The sequence below is a fragment of the Pituophis catenifer genome, unplaced genomic scaffold, assembly GCF_029215685.1.
Source record: "Pituophis catenifer annectens isolate HBS135680 unplaced genomic scaffold, rPitCat1.0.hap2 SCAF_3, whole genome shotgun sequence".
In the NCBI taxonomy this organism is placed as follows: Eukaryota; Metazoa; Chordata; class Lepidosauria; order Squamata; family Colubridae; genus Pituophis; species Pituophis catenifer.
In genome coordinates this window covers 182,129,496-182,148,406 of record NW_027256883.1, presented here as the reverse complement: position 1 = coordinate 182,148,406, position 18,911 = coordinate 182,129,496, and the positions used below count along the sequence as shown (strand labels likewise).

General features: G+C 39.8%; 1 protein-coding gene across 2 annotated transcripts in view; it reads right to left on the bottom strand.

The window, feature by feature from the left end:
• MTCL2 (microtubule crosslinking factor 2) overlaps positions 1–18,911 on the bottom strand; it is a 74,280-nt gene that overhangs the window by 17,530 nt on the left and 37,839 nt on the right. For both annotated transcript variants that reach the window (XM_070941654.1, XM_070941653.1), the window contains 6 exons: positions 10,978–11,037; positions 5,588–6,817; positions 4,284–4,454; positions 3,354–3,479; positions 2,322–2,552; positions 957–1,064 (listed from right to left, as the gene is read on the bottom strand). In XM_070941654.1, the coding sequence (XP_070797755.1) occupies positions 957–1,064; positions 2,322–2,552; positions 3,354–3,479; positions 4,284–4,454; positions 5,588–6,817; positions 10,978–11,037 (1,926 nt within the window). The remainder of the gene's footprint in view (positions 1–956; positions 1,065–2,321; positions 2,553–3,353; positions 3,480–4,283; positions 4,455–5,587; positions 6,818–10,977; positions 11,038–18,911) is intronic.

The following is an 18,911-nucleotide window of genomic DNA, read 5'->3' as shown; positions in this document are numbered from 1 at the left end:
TTTTCAGTTATTTGAATCCTATGCAATATGCGCAGTGCCTCCTATGCATTTGGGTGTGAATGGAGATATAGGAAAGATGAAATACATAAGATCCCCCCCCAAAGCAAGCCATAGGAACAGATGTTTATTGTGATAATTTGCAATTTATGGAATGAAGACTTCTAAGGCAACACAAGATATATTTTTCCAAACACAAAGGGGTTCCAAAAACATTTGAACTGGATCAAGTGATGGCACTCAACTACAAAGTGCAAAAAAGGTATGAGAAGCTAATTATCTGGAACTTGCCAAGCCTTTTTGTGACTTATAGAAATAAATGGGAATGGCACATTACATAAGGTAATATGCACAGTGGACACTGTATTTCACTGTTTCTGAGATTTGAGAACAATTCAAAACTAATCTGCCAAGCTAAACTTTGAGTTTGTAGATATCCATGGGTATTGAATAAATATGTGAACGAAGCTTTTGGTTCAGAAAGAAAACAATGAAAGATAACAACAAGGCAGATTTATATATTCCTGAATCTCTGAACAAAAAAGAACAAGGAGCAGCAGAGGGGTGAGGCAAGCCCTCCACATCTTCACCATGTCACTCCTCAGCTGCAACTTTTCTTTCCACAAATGTTTCTGCAGATTTTTTCATCATATCCCAGATGGGAAGAGAACATTATGGGCTACGCTGCTTTGATACCTGAACATTGATTACATCTGAATGGGTCAACCCATCAGCAAAAGCATAGAGTTTGTGGTGATGTAAAAGTTTTGTGTGGGTGCCAATAACAAAACTATTACATCACTTCAGACAGCAAATTTTTCAGTCAGCTCAGCTCATGCATTCAAATTAAACTAATTCAAAGAAGTACCAAACAATAAGTATTTAAGAGGGACTGTAAATGATCACAAGTTCTATACAGAATGGATTCCTCATTCCATTGGTCTCCTATTCCATCTTACCATGTTCTGAGACCAAAAATCTCCAGTGTATGTCTTATTATCTGCTTGCTGCTGTGGGCTTAGTTCTTCTTCTTCAATCAGCAAATATAGTTCTTTCATGCTATTCACCTTAAAAAAAAAAGCAAACAGTGAGGAGGAGCTTATCATAACTAAATTGCCAGCTTTGTTGTCTGAAAACAACCTGCTAGTACAGAGCCTATTGGACCCTTCAAGCAGAGGTGACAGGTTGAGAACTGTCAACAGGCCAAACCTATCACTCAAAGTGGGATGCTACAATAAGCAGCAGCCACACAGAGACGTTTCCATGCCATGTCATAACAACTATGTTCGGTATCACCCTCTCACTCATGTTTCTGTACCAGGCACCTTTCTAGACATTTGTGCCTGGAAAGAATCATCCTTTAGGGCTTCACAGTAAACTGGCATATAAAGAAGCTGTTGTTGCCAAGCCTGAAATTTTTCAGCTGCACACAAACTATGCATTCTATTTCGATTAGCATGAATATGTTGCTCTGATAATGATGAGAGACTGTTTTGTTCATCTAACGTGGCCTTGCTTCTCCTTACATCCAGAGCCAAGACAACTCGATAAAACCTTATCAGCCAGGTAAAATAATTCCTTCTCCATCCAGTGTTGAAGATAAGATGGAGGCGGGCAAGAATGAGGCTAACAGAATGTAAAGGAGGGTAGAGATGCTACTACAGAGTTATTTTTACAGCAGCATGCTTTCTCCATTCACGAAAAAGCCTCGCTGCAGATTAATTCCCATACCATAATTTAATAAAGTAAAAATGCATACTTAAGTCTCCACATGCTTTTTATGTCACTTGTGATTGTTCTTCCTGAGGTAGAGCAGGAATAAGGACCCTTCCAAATGTTGAAGTGTAACATATCTCACTACTGGCTTTGTTGATGAGCTGTAGTTTTACAGTGTGTCAAAGACCATAAATGCCCCATTTTTAGAGTAGAGAGGAGGATAAATAGAATGTATGTTCTAGCCAAAGTTGACTTGACATATACATAAAGAATTTAAACAATGCTGATTCAAGCCTTGTATCTCAATTGCCGACCTTCACCAAGATAAGTATAGAGAAAATTATCTAATGCCAAAAGCTAGATAATAACTCTTGCCTTCAAAGAGTGAAGGACTTGAAAAAAAATAAAAAGGAATGGATATAAAGCCATTTCTTGCATGTTTGACAGAGCCTAAATTATGATAGCAGCCAACCTTGTCTTAGAATGATAAAAGATATTAACAAAAAAACAAAGTACACTCAAGGCAAATGTCCCAGTTATCTTTGTTAAAGTCAATTTAAGATTTTGATTACATAGATGTGGAAGTTCATGGTCAAACATTACTATACCTCCAAGAAATCACTGCATTGATTTTGCAAGGATTTCCCTTGCCTCCAATGCTTCAGAAACCACTTGAGCTTCATAAAAAGAAGCAGGAAATTTTGCTTGAACTGTTGGGATTCTTGTACCAGAAGGTTCTTCTCCTGGCTCCAGAACTTCTGCTCCAACCTCCTCTGAAGGTTCAGACTCTGCAGCTCAAATTCCCTTCTCAGGAGGGCCTTCTGGTGATCATCCTTTAGCTGATAAAACACGGGAAGAAACTGAGAACATTATACAACAGGGTGAGGTGTGGGTGAGGGGTACCAGCAAAGCCAGTTCACATTTAATCAAAGGAAGCAAGAGTGCGGACAAGAAAAGTCTAATGTATGGGAGGCATGACTATTTTCTTCTCTTTCACTAGTGTTTTATTTTTTAAAATATTTGAACTGTTTGGTATGGAAAAACCAAAAAAAATGATAAAAGGATATGGGAACAAAATACAGTGAGAGCAATTTCAACTACTGTGTTTCCTCGAAAATAAGACCTTGTCTTATATTTTTTTGAAGCCTGAAATAAGCACTTGGCCTTATTGCCATGCACTCAAAAGCCTGATTGGGTTTATTATCACGGGATGTCTTATTTTGGGGAAAACAGGGTATTAAAATATTCTGGGCAATGTTGTTCAGAATAATGCTGGTTTGGGAGAAATACCCAAAGGTTTCAGACATCAGTCTACCTGTTTGGAAGCATCCAGAGTTCATTCCACAAATTTTGGTTAACCCCTGAAAGTCACCAAACACTTACCAAGTAGGTAAGTATCACTATACACTTGCTATATACTGATTCATGGCAATACATTTCCAATATGCAGAGACACCAACTAAAAGCATTGTTTATTTGTTAGCAACCGGAGGGGGCAGAAGAGAATTATTCTGTGCTTGTATCCAAATGCAAAATGGTTGAAGCAGCACAAGGGATAAGTTTGCACCAGTGCTCTCTTATATGTTTGCTGCAAGCCCTTCTTGCATCCCAGAAGATGACTCCAAACAAATCCCACTAACCTGGCAGACTTTCTGTGTGAAGTTCTCTGCTTCCTCTTTCCTCAGCTGCCTTTCTTGGGAAAGTTGTTCCTGTAAGCCCCTCAAACTCTCATTAGCTTCAGAAAGAACTAGTTGCAGTTCCTTGATCTGCAAGAATGGTATAACAGCCAATAGTCAGACGAGGTATCATGACACCCAAAATTGAATCTTTTTGTTATTATCTATGTATTCAACTTTACCCCAATAACTCTATGCTATTTGGGAAAAGATACCAAAAAAACAAAACAAAAAAACCCTGTATATGATATAGTGGGAGCAACATTTGCATTTTGTGTATCTTTGTGCATAAATCTAAGACTTGTCCTTTGCAATGAGGTGTCTGTGTACATGCTTTAATGTAACAATTACTATATTAATTACTATATATGAGAACTCTAGAAAGTAACATAAAAGGAAGAATCCTGGAAAAACTGTCAGCAATGGCCCCATGGGCTTTATTGCATATTGTAATCCTGCAACTGAAAACTTCCAAATTGCAATCTTGCACAAGAAGCCAGCAAATCTTCCTTCAAATCCTTTCTATTTTATACTTCATTTTTCCTCAATATGGTGCTTTCCCAATATGTTATGCTGGCTCAAACACCATGATCTGTAGCCAACAAAGTGATGCAACCCATCAAATAGGATGGACACCAGATTGAATCATTTTGTTATTAGTCAAATTAACATGCTGCTGATTACTGAGATCTCTGACATGTTATCTACATATTCCAATTTGGTTTTTCCCAAAGGTTTAGCAGAAATGAAAACGCAAAGGTGAATGAATGAGAACATTACCTTTATTTTTTCCCCCCTCTAATATATAATTAACTGATATTTTCCCAGCCAAGTAACTCTTTCCAGAGTCCCCAGCCAGCCATCCTCTCTTCCTTTCGGAACATCGGCACATACCTCAGACATGTAAGAATCCTTCTCTTCTCGTTGGTATGTCTTGTAGCTCCGGTCAAGTCCCATGTTGGCTTCTGAATTGATGGTGGCAGTGTTGCTGCTGCTACTGCGATACAGATCAGAGGGCCTGCTCTCCCCGACATCCCAGTCTGGGGCCTCCCTAAAGTCAGACTGCTGCATGCATGGGCAAGTTAATGAGAACAAACCAAAAGAATAGAAAAGAAAAGAAAAAACAAAAACAAAACAAATGGGTCTCAGGAACAATAAAGAGAGCTACAAGACAACAAAAAGGATGAAGAGGAAGAGGAGCTTCACTACTGTGGCAGAAGATAAAGTGGAAAATAAAAGGAGACACAAAATGAGCAGACACGTGGGCTGGATTGTTTGGGGAGGGGAGAAAGAGAGAGAGGGAAAAAATGTGCAAACACCAGTTATGGTGCCATGCAGTGCTAGGGGTGAGGGTGTGGCTAGCTGGAATAACGGAGGGGGCCAGTGCATGCACAAAAATAGAACTCTGAAAATTTGGAGTGTGCTGCAGGAGGTTGCAATCCAGCCATTCTCCCAAACCATTTCCCACAAGAGCCAAAGCATTTCATATCCAGCTTGGGTCACTACATTTTCTCTTGCTACACCAGGGTCTGGTCTGCAAGACTCAATTTTCCTAAGCATTATCTTAGTCAAGACAAACACACAGTTTGTCTGCAGAGGTGAAGTTTCAATCATACTTCCATCCCTCCATTCTAAACAGGGAAAATGCATGCATCTGACAAATACTCAAATTATATTTACTATATGGCAAAGTTATCTCAGTAAACCTCTCCAAAATTAAGTGTTGGAAGCTAATGTTTTCTCTTACTGAATTGACTTTGGAGAATTACTTTAAATGGGTACTATTCCATTCCATGGCAAATCTATCAATATGCGGAAATGATTTGGAAAGGTCATGGCACATGATCTTGATTATCTTGTAATGTAATCCTCTTCTGGCAGGGTTATGATTTCATTTTTTCTGCCCTACATATGAACTAGATTTGGGTTGGGGTTACAATATATTATGCATTTGTCTAGGCAATCTCCTGTCCCATGCACACTCTGCTAAACCAGAGTCCTATCTTGTTAGTGGCCTCAGTTCCATGCAGTGAACTAGTTGTTAGTTTGTCATTTCACTCTGAGAAAGTAGAAAAAGGAAGTTACATTAACAGGGTCAGGTTCTGGTTGGTTAAGGCAAGAAAAAACAGTACTGTACAGCAAATAAAGCAATCATAACTGCAAGGGAGTCACTGTCAACAACTCAGAGAAACCCTCACCTGGAATTCAGCACCATGACTTTTTCGTAGAGCTTCTTTGGTGGAGTCCTGGGAGCTGGAACCCGGTAGGGAATCCTGCTGATCTTTCAAGCAGCCACCAATATGGTCCACTTTTTTCATAAAGGTGTTTAGCTCCTGTTGCAGGACTCCAAGCCGCATCAAAATAGCATTGATCAGCTTAGAGTCTGTCGTATTCTCATTGTCCATTGCCTCACTCAGAACTAACTGTGCACAGTCATTGTCCATGCAAAGTTTGAGGTTAGAGGTAAAGCCATTGGCATCAGAAATCAGGACATCAATAGCTTTGCTGACAAGAGCAGCCTGATCTCGGATGTCAAGGAGGGTCTCAAAGTCTTTACATTTGAAAAGCTGGTTGGGGCTGCTTTCGTGAGTTTTGCTGAAGCCATTGCTAGGTATTTTCTCCTTTGCATCATTTTCTCCCCCATTAGGAATTTCTTTCCAAAGCGAGGTTGGGATGCACAAGGCAGAATCACCAGCTTCAGCATCTGTCTCCATCATGGGCCGTGTGGTATGGCAAGAGGCAAGGTCACAACGTTGCAAGTTGGAGAGTAGCACACGGTTCTCATACTGTAGTTTCTTAACTTTGCCACTAAGCTCACTGATTTGGACCTTGGCAGTGGCCAGTTCTTCTTGAGAAGTCTCACTGATCACTGAACAGCTGTCCTCAGATAAAGTGATATCCAGATCATGATCTGATTTGTACTTATTGAGCTCATTCATGAGGAGCTTATTCTGTTCCTCCAGCTCCATCAATGAACGTCTCAACAGGTCTGCCTCTTCTTCCACAAACTGCAAGTGCCGTCTGAGTTCTGCCACACTCTCCACAGAGTCTCCATTGTTTGTCATGGAGAAAGCCAACTGGATATCTTGTCCCAAAAGGTCTTTATCTCCCTGCCCCTTCATGTCATCCATCTCTGCCCTCAGTCCTCGATTTTCAACCTCAAGCTCCACTATTCTACGGCTCAGAATATTGGCTTCTTCTTCAACAAGTTTCAAGTGGACCTTTAGTTCAGCTTCTCTAGAGTGAGGTGAGTCGGCCAACTCTTCTATGGAGAGAGAGCTTTCCAGGTCCCCATACAAGGACTGGTATTTTGTCAGCTCATCCTTCATACTGTCATTCTCTTTGGCTAACTTGGATAGCTTTTTACACATTAGAGCAGATTCCTCCTTAGCAAAATGTAACTGACATTTGAGATCTGCATTGTCTTCCTAGGATCAAAAAAGAAATGGTGCAAGCATTACCAAAAGAAAATGGTACTTTTAACAAATCACTGTATATTAGAAAGACTATTGCTCCTTTGTGGCAGTACGATAAACATGGACCTACTATCAATAATTTATTATATTTATATTGATATTATACTGAAAAGCCAAAGTTGGGGTTGCTGTTTGAGAACTGGAAGTTTTCATAAAACCTAAACCAATCAGTTCCTCTTGGATAACATTTTCATTTTCCCTTGAGGAACATTATCTCATTAAAAGTGACCGTTAGACCGTTATAAAATTAGTTCATTTCCTGCCTACATAACTCATGGAATGAAAGCTCTAAGAAAACCCTCAGAAGAAAAGAATGTCTCCAGTAATCATTGAAACCTTCTTTCCAGATGTCCAATACACTATGAGCATTCAGTTACAACTAACAGCTTAAAGTTGCATCAGCCAGAATTGAAAAAAAGCAACTGTTTTTCAATTCTTAAAATGTACTGCATTGTTGCATTATCATTATAGAAATTCTATTGCACCAGATTCAGACATAGCATAAATTGGAAGAGGGAGGAAGAGAAATTCACTAAAGATCAAAAAACTCTTCCTTTTATCCTTTGAGGCAAGCCAGTAGTTATGTTTCCTTGGAATTATGAGCATATCCTAAAAACTGTGTTCAATAAATGCCTCCATCTGCCTCCAGCCGATCTTTGCTTCTGGGTCCGATTGTTCAAATGCTGGATATCTCTTTAAAGAGTTCAAATATCAAGAGATTTCAGCAAAAAGACACAAAACTACTCTCCTCAGTTTGTTGCTCTTCATTTATTTATATGAATTTATTAGTTCCCAATTTCCAATGGAGTCTTTTTAATACTGAAATGAAACATTGAGCTACCTTTTGGAATCAGGCTAATGTGATGGAGTTAATCAGGGGAATTAGCTTTTTTTCCACCGGGGAAATGCATTTTCATATGCTTAATGTCTGACCTTTGGGGAACATAGTTGATACTGTGATGATGTAACATCAACTGGGAAGTGGTCTGAAGGTTCTTTCCCCCACCAATTTTGGGGTTTGGGATTGTTAAAAAATAAAATAGATGTTAACATACTCCTTGCTAAGAAAGCAACATGAATGTGTCAAAATTAAATGGTGCAATCTTTGGGGGCTGCATCATATGAAACTTCCAAATGCTGTTCAAGCAAAGCCCCATGTAGAGCGCATTGCAGTAATCAGTCTAGAGGTGATTAGACCATGAGTGACTATAAACAGGGCCTACTAATCCAGGAACAGGCATAACTGGCACACAAGACAAAGCTATGCAAAGGCCCTCCTAGCCACAGCTGCCCCCTCTGCTCATGAGACAAGAGTCATAAGCCTAAGAGGACCCCAAGATTGTGCACCGGATCTGCCCTGAGGTCATGCAATTCCACCCAGCACCAAAGACTGTATATTGCTGGAAGTCCCCAAACACAAAGCTAGTCAATTTTGCCGGAGTTCAGCTGAAGCTGTTTCTTTTGCCCATCCAGACACTTACAGCCTCCAGACATTAAGATAAGATGTTCATGGCATTGTTTAATTCACCAGGGTTAGAAATATATAATTGGGCATCATCAGCATACTGATGATACCTTTACTCCACGTGGTGACCTCGTGCAGATGTTGAAAAGGAGAAGAGAAAGCACTGATCACTGTGGCAGCACACACTGGCTACAGGTGAAACTTCTGCTCTCCTTCCCAATTATTACTGACTAGAATTGAGCCTAAAGGAAAGAAATAAACCAGTACAATACTATGCCACCTATCCCCAACCCTCTCTGAGCCAATCCAGAAGGGCACAATGGTCAGTGGCATCAAAAGCCACTGAGAGGTCAAGTAGGGTGAGGTTGGATGCACTATCCCATCCCACCCATCCAGAATTCATCTAAAGGGACAATCAATGCTATTTCTGTCCCATATCCCAGTCTGAATTATAACTGAAGAGTCCAGATAATCTGCCATGATAATTTGTGGCCACATTCATGTAGTTTGTTTGGTAGCAATATGGAAATGGCTAAATACTTCTTTCTTCCAGGACATTTTTTCCTACTGCCACACCATAATTTTCCAGGATCTCAGGGCTACCCTATTTGACTTTATAGATCAGCCATGGATGGCTGTGCGCACCAAATCATGCTGAAAATCATGCAACCAGCACTTCAATCTACGTACAGTAAATTTAGATGATAACGGATTTAGCTTGGGGAATAAATCACTAGCTGACATCAACTGTGCTCAATCAGCATACTCAGTTCCTCTATAAAAGTAACACATATTCTTCTGAATATGGACCTCAATTTGAAATATGCTATAATAGGGCATTTGGAAACTCTTACCAAGGTTATTAAAAATAAAAAACCCAGCAGTATGCAGAATCAGGCTTCAACCTTATTTGAGCTTGAAGTAAAATGTGTTTGGGGAATATATTACTTTTTTCTTTTGACAGCATTGTTTATTCAAAGCTTATATTATTCTAAATAAATGTATAACCCATGGTAACTTACATTTTAAAAAATCCCAAACAATAGTAAAACTATACCATAGAAAAAAAGAGTACAATAAATCAGTTAAGGACAATACTTCTATAACGCATAACTTTACATTTCTTTTAATAGGTCCTAATCTCCCTGTTCCTATATTCATATATCTACTTAATCATTCTATAGATATTCAAATGTTCAATCTCTTGAGCCCTGATTACGATTTTAAAAATAAAGTAAACATCACTTTAGAAATTAAGAAAATTGCACAGAGCATTTTAACTGAGTTCCGTTCTACATGTTATTCAAATTTCCATTCTATATTCAAAGATCAGAATCTATCCTTCTGGTCATAAGAGAGGACTGCTCAAATTTGGCTGTATTATCCATGGTTTATACCTTCTAAGCCATCATGTAGATGAGAATCAAGGACTCTCTCACCAAAGATTCTTGTATTTTCCTAAAAGGGTCATTTTAATTTCATTTAACATTCAAGAGACCAACAATGTAAACTCAAAGAGCGAGAACACTGGGAATACAAAACAGAATGATTCCAGTCTCGTTAACATAATCTTGATAACTGAAGTGTAATATAGGTTATTCTAAAATTACTGCTATCCCAGTCTATTCTAGCCTGCAAAGGACACATCTGTTTTTTTCTGGTTCTCTGGTCAACACATGGGTATAATGCAAAATTACATAACTGCCCTAAATCATGAAGATATCTCAGTTTCAACAGAAACATCTATGTTTTTCCAGCTATTGATCAAACAAAGGATTGCAACCAGAATAAAACATCAATTTTGGCCTTAGGGAGAGAGCATAAACTCAATTTAAAAATTAGTCCAGCTCAATGCAATGAACTGGAATCCTACTTCCTTTGTATAACTGCATCTTTCTGGTGATACAATTGTTCATGGAGGATTTGAACAATATATTCCTGATATTGCAGAGCTATTCATGGTCAGTCAATGCCATGCAGAGCATGTAAACATTAACACTAAGAGCATCAGACCTACATTTTTTTAAATGATGTGGTTGGGCTGCTTTTAAATAGCAATGAAACAAAAGCAAAAAGTATTATTGCCCCATAATTTCAACACAAACTTTATTCCTTTGCAACCTAGTATCAGCTATATGAACAAGATATAGGTGATAGTCTTTTCATTTGTTAGCAAGTGAAAATTATTTACAGTACATGCTGCAGTTGATAAATAGTGCGTGTTGAAGCAGATGGTCATGTTAGGGTATTAGTAAGTGTTCATCTGTGCCTATATTAAATGAGGGCTCTACAACATACACTTATTGGTTTGGCAACAACAGTTAAGTTGGCATTTAATGGAATTTCCATTCCAAATATCTGTTGCATTAAGTCAAAAAAATTCCTTGACTCTGCTTATCAGAGGCCAGATTTACTTGAAATACCAGTGATTAAAAATGGGGCTTTTCTGCATACAAAATATGTTACTCTGTCATTGAAATACAAGATGAAGATGAAAAATCAGAACACCATCCTAAAATATAAACAAAACAAAACAAAAAGCAATTTGGATTTTTTGCAAAGATAAAAACTTCAAAAGATTTTTTGAAGTTAAGTATTCACTGGATATTCTATTGCAATAGCATACCAATTATTGGAATTACTGTACCTGGACAGATGATTTCTTGTCTGTCTTCCCTAGAGAACGTCCCCTTTTCTTTAAAGAATTCTGAAATAGAAGAGAGAAATGTTTTTATAAAAATGGCAGCTGTACACTGCTAACACCCACCAATCATCTAACCACTTTTTCCTGTGACAATGTAAAGTAGCTCTGATCACTAAAGTCCACACCTTCTAATGAGCTTCACAGAGTTGAATTTAATTTCCTCCAGGTTTTCAAAAAATATGTTTTCCCACGAGAATTGATGCACTAACAATACATACCAGTGAGACTGACTAAATTTCTCAGATTTGGAGGGAATTGAAGTAAAAAAGGCAGAAGTAAGTTTTTCTTTGTAGCTTGCTGGTTGGGAAATTTTGGGAATTGAAGTTCACGTATCTTAAAGTTGCAAAGGTTGAGAAATGCTGGTTTGCCTGTTTATCAGCCAGGCTTGTATTTTACCCTCGAGAGCACAAGGCAGCTTACATCAGGATCACAGCAATAGCATTTAGACTTATATACTGTCCCATTGTGCTTTACAGCAGCAGCCACCAACTGGTAGTCTATGGACCACTGGTGGTTCATGAGAAAATTTTAGTGGTCTGCAGAAAAATTATTTGCATTTTTTATATTGCACTAAATCAGGGGTCCTCAAATTACGGCCCCTGGGCCAGATACGTGCAATAAAGGTTTGTGTTGCTGCAGTCTTCCCCTTCTGGATCTTTTTGTGTGGGTCAGAGGGGGACAGAAATTCTGACTTGGGGTCTGCTTCAGCCTCCTGGTGTGGGGCTTTGGGTGAAGGCTGGAGGGAAGTGCCGCTGGTGGCAAAGAGCCGGAGGGCCTTGTTCCAGTGGGACTGCATCATGGCCTGGAACTGGCTGACCATCTCAGTCTGCTGAGCCTCCAGGTGCTGGTACCTGATGTTGCACTCCTGCAGGTCTTCCCTCTGCTTGGAAAGCCTATTCTCATAGTCCTCAGTGAGGTGCTTTTGCTGAGCCTCCTTCTCAGTCAGACCCAATTTGAACTGAGCCAGCTGTTTTGCCAACTCTTTCTCATGGTGCCTGCTTAGCTCCAGCAACTGCTTCCTGTTAGGGCCCTAGGCAGGCAGGCAGGCGAGGAGTAGCGAGTAGAGGTTGGCAAGGTGCCCCTCGATGGGAGTGACATTGAATTGGCCACGCCCACTCAGTCACATGACCACCTTGCCACGCCCACCCAGCTGGTCATTAGACAGATCATATTAGTGATTTAAAATTATGAATTTAGTGGTCCCTGAGGTTGGTGACCCCTGCTTTACCGCACTCTGTGGGCAGTTTACAATGTCAGCATTATTTGCATATTGCCCCCAACAATTTTCCCCCATTGGAAGAATGGAAGGCTAAGTCAACCTTGAGCCCGATCAGGATCAAACTCCTGGCCATGGGCAGAGTTTATCTGCAATACTGCATTTAACCACTGCACCACCAGGGCTCCTAATTATCCCTACACATTATCCCCACAATTACAACTTCATGGCTGATACAGAATAACTGGCCTAAACCTATCCAGGGAATTTATACAGTTGAGATGGACTAGAACCTGAGTCTCCTTACTGTCTGTCCAACCCTTTAAGTCATACTGGTTCTATACCTCTCACTATTATCAGTGATATCAGGTAGGATTTAATACAAAACTTATTTTATGAAATGTAGTTCAGCATATGAAGTAGGAAACAAGCTTTGTGTGAGTGACGTAATGCAGGAAAGATAAAATTAGGGTCACAAGCACTGCATGTTAACTCGAGGAGAAGAAATTCACCAATGGTAATTAAAATTCTCAAGGAAATCTCTCTGTTCTAAATTGGCTCAGTTCCTGCAAAGTAGCAAAACATAGCAATGTTTTTCACTTCCTTAACAAAGGAGAAAAATAGCAACCACCTACTATAAGAATTTACAAACCTTAATAGTTAAGGAGCATAACTGACATTTAATGGGAGTAATGGAAATGCAACCTACATATATATTAATAGTAAACATAAGCTTTGTGGGAATAGTATGAAATCACTAATATATTAGAGGCTAGCATTTTGTAATAAACAATTGGAATTCTTTGTAGTTTCTTTATTAAGGGATGTGTATTCAGATTATAAGCAAAAAAATAATAACCCTGAACAATACCTAAAATATACTATTATGTTAATAGTTTTGGCTGCACACTTACTGAAGACATATTTCTGCTAAGCTTAATACAGAGATTTCAAACAAGCAAATCGCCACATTTCTATTTTCCACTTGTGCATTGAAGTGATGTTTTCAGTTTTAATTCAAGATGTTAAAGGCAAACAAACTTCTTAATGTTACATAAACCTAAGAGTGCCTTTTCTCTTTCAGCTCTTTATTAAAAACTTTTCTTTCACATAGAAATATATTTAAAAAGAACCTGTCCTGACTGACAATTGGATAAGACAGCTTCTATTTTTTCTCTTTTCATATATGCAAAAAAGTTAAGACTTTTAAAGTAAAATGATGCTTAAGGTATAGGAATGGTTGTCAAGATAATTCAGTCTAGTTCACAACCTCCATAATAGTTAACTATGTTTAACTAGTTAATTATGAATAAATAGGAGTAATTATTGCCATTCTGCTTCTGCCAGATATAGTTGCAAAGTATCTCTATTGTTGCAAAGTACCTCTAAAAATTCCAGCAGAGTGTAAAACTAATCCTAGAAGAATTAAGCATTGAAGCTATCAGATTAAAACAGTTACATTTATATAATAATGCACAGTCATGAAAAGTAATATTATCCAAAATCAACTAAGTAACAAAGGCAAACAGACACATACAGAAACACACACAGTCACTAGCCCAAAGTCACCAATGAACTCCATGGTCAAATGGCTCTTGAATATGAGTCTCCCCAAGTCCAATATCCAGTTATAGTTCATTAATTTATAAGTAATACTAACTAAAAAACCAATATAAACTTCCTTTTAAAAAATAAATTGCCAACTCATACAGCTATAATTGCCAATTACCACTAACTTCCAGTGGTGAATGTAATATTTAATATAGTGGTTTTCACCTAATGAGATCGTTATGCAGTATGATCACATGTTCATATAATGGCTACTAACAAGATAAATGATAGCTAAGGGAGTATATTAATGACTGCAATCCATGACAGTTAAGAATGTCACCTCCAGAGCAAGATGATAACCAAGTAAATATATAATCCTGCTGAATTTATACCTATTCATCACCAAAATTTCAACAAGTCAATAACAATACATACTGTAATTTAAAATTAATTTACAAATCTCTTTTTCTTGGTACATAACTTCCTTCTCAACAGCTTCATGTATTATCTTGCTGCCAACAGATGCCCCACTGAACTGATGAACAATTCAGTCCAGGGGAGATTACATTTGTCTTGGCATATATAGACCAGGTTTAAATCCCAACTCAATCAGGGATTAATCAGGCCTGTCAAACTGGCGGCCCACAGGTTGGATCTGGTCCATGCAAGCCACGCCCACCCCAGCTCCACAAAGGCAAAAAACATCCCGATATGCACGATACGGCCTGTGATGCAATCGATTTTGATACCCCTGGATTAAGTAGACTGAAATAAATATACCACTATCACTACGTTTCTTCATTCCTCCTAAAATAAGAAATTCACACCAGATGCTACAATAATAATAAATAATAATAATAATAATTTTATTTCTATACCGCCCTTCTCCCGAAGGACTCAGGGCGGTGTACAGCCAATTTAAAAACACAAGACACAATAATTAAAAATTAAAATAATTAAATAGATTTGGCCGATTTAAAACCCCAAAAATTAAAATACCCCAATTTAAAATTATTATATTGACAGCCCTGCCTGGCGGAACAACAGGGTCTTCAGTGCGCAGCGGAACACCCGGAGGTCGGAGATCTTACGTATTTCCGGGGGCAGTTCATTCCACAGGGTTGGGGCTCCCACAGAGAAGGCCCTCCCCCTGGGTGTCGCCAGCCGACATAACTTGGCTGATGGCACCCTGAGGAGACCCTCTCTGTGGGAACGGACTGGTCGGTGGGAGGCTATTGGTGGCAGAAGATGGTCTCGAAGGTACCTGGGTCCTGTGCCATGGAGCGCTTTAAAGGTGGTAACCAACACCTTGAATCGCACCCGGAAGACCACTGGGAGCCAGTGCAGCTCGCGCAGGAGGGGTGTCACGCGGGCACAACGAGGTGTGCCCATAACCACCCGCGCGGCTGCATTCTGGACCAGCTGGAGCCTCCAAGTGCTCTTCAAGGGGAGCCCCATGTAGAGAGCATTACAATAGTCCAGCCGGGAGGTGACAAGGGCATGAGTGACCGTGCGCAAGGCGTCCCGGTCCAGAAAGGGCTGCAACTGGCGGATCAGGCGAACCTGATAAAAGGCCCCCCCTGGCCACGGCCGTCATATGCTCTTCTAAAGACAGCCGTGCATCCAGGAGGACACCCAGATTGCGAGCCCTCTCTGTGGGGGGCAAAGATTCACCCCCAATAGTCAGCAATGGCACCTGCTGACTATATCGGGACGCCGGTAGCCACAGCCACTCGGTCTTGGAAGGGTTGAGTCTGAGCCTGTTCCTCCCCATCCAGACCCACACGGCCTCCAGGCAGCGAGACATCACATCAAGGGCATCGTTGGGGTGGTCTGGGGTGGAGATGTACAGCTGAGTATCATCAGCGTACAGGTGACACTTCACCCCAAAACCATGGATGATCTCACCCAGTGGCTTCACATAAATGTTGAACAGAAGAGGCGAGAGGACCGACCCTTGTGGCACTCCCCATGCAAGATGCCCCCCTGCCAACACGAACTGCGAGCGGCCGGAGAGGAAGGAAGAGAACCACCGCAAAACGGTGCCCCCTACTCCTAACCCCTTCAACCGCTGCAGCATGATACCATGGTCGATGGTATCAAAAGCCGCTGAGAGATCTAATAGGAGTAGGACAGAGGAGCAACCCCTGTCCCGGGCCCTCCAGAGATCATCCACCAACGTGACCAATGCCGTTTCTGTGCTGTGCCCCTGCCTGAAGCCCGACTGGTACGGGTCTAGATAGATAGCTTCATCCAGGTGCCTGGGCAGTTGTCGTGCCACCACACTCTCAACAACCTTCGCCACAAAACGAAGGTTGGAGACCGGACGATAGTAAGACAGTTGTTAAGTGAGAGTTAGGGTTATTTTACATTTTGCCCCATTTTACAACTATCTTGCCACTTGTTAAGTGAATCACTGCAGTTGTTAAGTCAGTAACATTAATGTTAAGTGAATCTGGCTTCATCGTTGACTTTGCTTGTCAGAAGGTCACAAAAGGTGATCACAAGACCCTGGGACACTGCAACTGTCATAAATATGAGCCAGTCGCCAAGCGTCTGAATTCTGATCATGTGACTATGGGGATGCTGCAGGGGTTGTAAGCTTGAAACATGGTCATAAATTACTTTTTGCAGTGCCATTATAACTTTGAATAGTCACTGAACAAATGGTTGTAAGATGAGGTCTACCTGTACTCTCTATTTATTCAATCACTATGTAAGAAGATTATTATTGAGACATCTTTTGGACTTCAAAAGGTTGTGAATGTTGACTAGCAATTTCTAATGTATCTTGTTTTTATTCTTCCTATGCTCTGCCTCCTGTGATTTGAAATATAGCCAATATTATCGAAGAGCCTCTATAAAGAAACAGGGGGAAAGCTGGTTTGCCTCTTCCATGTTCCAACACATCCAGAAAGAGTTTAGTAAACTGATATATATATATTGTGTGTGTGTGTGTGTGTGTGTGTGTGTGTGTGTTGTGCGTGCGTGCGTGTGTGTGTGTGTCAGTGTGTGTCAGAATGATGTCCCTTGGACTCTGTTCTGCCTATATGTACTGTGCCAAAGATATTCACAAGTTGGAGTTAAAGCTTTGCAGCCAAGAATGCAGCTGTGAAATGTGAGCTGATGCCTATGCCAAGGCATAGAGATCCAAGCCACTCCTATTAAGGACAAACCTGTTGTTTAAAAGTCTGCAGATTCTTAAGAATGGCTTGGAACACCCAAACTAGCAGCCGGAAGATGCTGCCCAAGTCCTTTCTGACACAGTGAAGACATCCTTCAGTTATTGTTTACGCCCTTGAAAGTTCATATTTGTTTCTCTGTGGGGCTGCCAGAAACTTTATTTATTTAATGTAGAATTATGCAAATTAAAATTAATCTGCTGAACGCAAAATACACTGCAAAATAAACTTTGTCTTAGCGCAATACACGGATCAGAGCTACATAGATCCCCCATTAATTTTCATTCCAGAATTTAATAAGTTCTGGAGGCAGTAATTTAAGAAATTATAACATTTGTAATTTGATAAGAGCAAGCTAAGGCTGTGCAAAACAAAAATTGGATCTCCCCCATGTTTATAGGCTGACAAAAGGGACATGTCTACTTATGTGTCCAGGATTACATTGCATGGTCAAAATCCATCTCATTCCCACAGATTTGGTTTGGATTTTTTATAGTGTACTGGTAGGTAGTCCTCAACTTACAACCACAACTGTGAACCAAACTTTCCATTCCTAAGCAAGGCAGTTGTTAAATGAATCATGCTTCATTTTATAACCTCGTTGCCATGGTTATTAAGCGAATCACTGTAGTTGTTGCGTGAACAATGCAGTTGTTAAGCGAATATGGCTTTCCCCATTGTCTCTGCTTGCAATGAGAGTGTCTCAAATGGCAATCACATGACCATGCAACCATCGTTAACGATATGCCAGTTACCAAGCACCCAAATTTTGATCACATGATTGTGGGAATGCTGTGACAGTTGTAAGTGCGTGGAATGGTTGTAAGTCACTTTTTTCAGTGCTATTGTAACTTTGAACGGTTAGTAAGAGAATGATTGTAAGTTGAGAACTATCTGTATTGCTTTGTCTGTCTAGATCTTTTCAAAATATTTATGCTGCAATTAATTCTTATCAGATAGGAAAAGCTAACAAATATGATTTTGGCAACTATCATATTGTTACTACCAGACATTCATACAAGATCTCTTCTGCATTAAGCCTAAACAAGCCCTTCCAAATATTTTGCTGCAAAACAAATGAAGCCACAGGTGCAAAAGGCCATTGGTGTGAAAATTAATTGGCCTTCTTACCATTTGACCAATTATAAGAGATGCTTACTCCATCTGGAAAATAATCAACACATAATCCCTTAGCCTTTCCCCAACTGCTTCCCTCACAACCATCAAATAAACATTTGTGTGAGTGTGTGTATTTTGTATGTAGGTACCCTCCTGAGGGATTATTACCTTGACATAGCAGAAAACTCATAAGATTTGGCAAGCAACCTAGTAGGAGCTTCTGTATTGTATCTTTATTGGTTAGGTCAAAACAGAAGGGCTAAAGCTAAAAATAATGGAGGATGAGGGCAGATGAAGCTCTGCAAATTATGCAGGAACCAACGTATCTAGGCAACCTCTCATTGTCCAGAAAATTGTCTGGACTCAATTGTAATGTGTAGAGAAGTCTGTATGCTAGGTGATAAGACCCTCCCCCACTAGATTGGAAAGTACTGTTCTAATTACGGAAAGAGTATAAAGCTTTGGGTAGGTCTAGAGGTAATGACATAGTCAGCCCAAAGATACACTAAGTCTGGTAACTGGTGGAGCCACTACCAAAAATGCAGCTCCTCACTTTATAAAAATGTATACATTTAGGATAGTATAAGACCCATGAATCACAGAAAAACCTTGCCGAACCTGCTTTAAACAATAAATACATGCATTATATCTGGACATCACCAGATAAACATTGGAATTAAATTAACTGCATAATAGAGCTTGAAATTTGGACAGAAAATTTTAAAAAGGCACATTTCCAGCGGCAAAGTATGGACCAGACAATGCTGAATCAGTGGGATCAAATTTAAGAGCTAAATTTATACAATTAA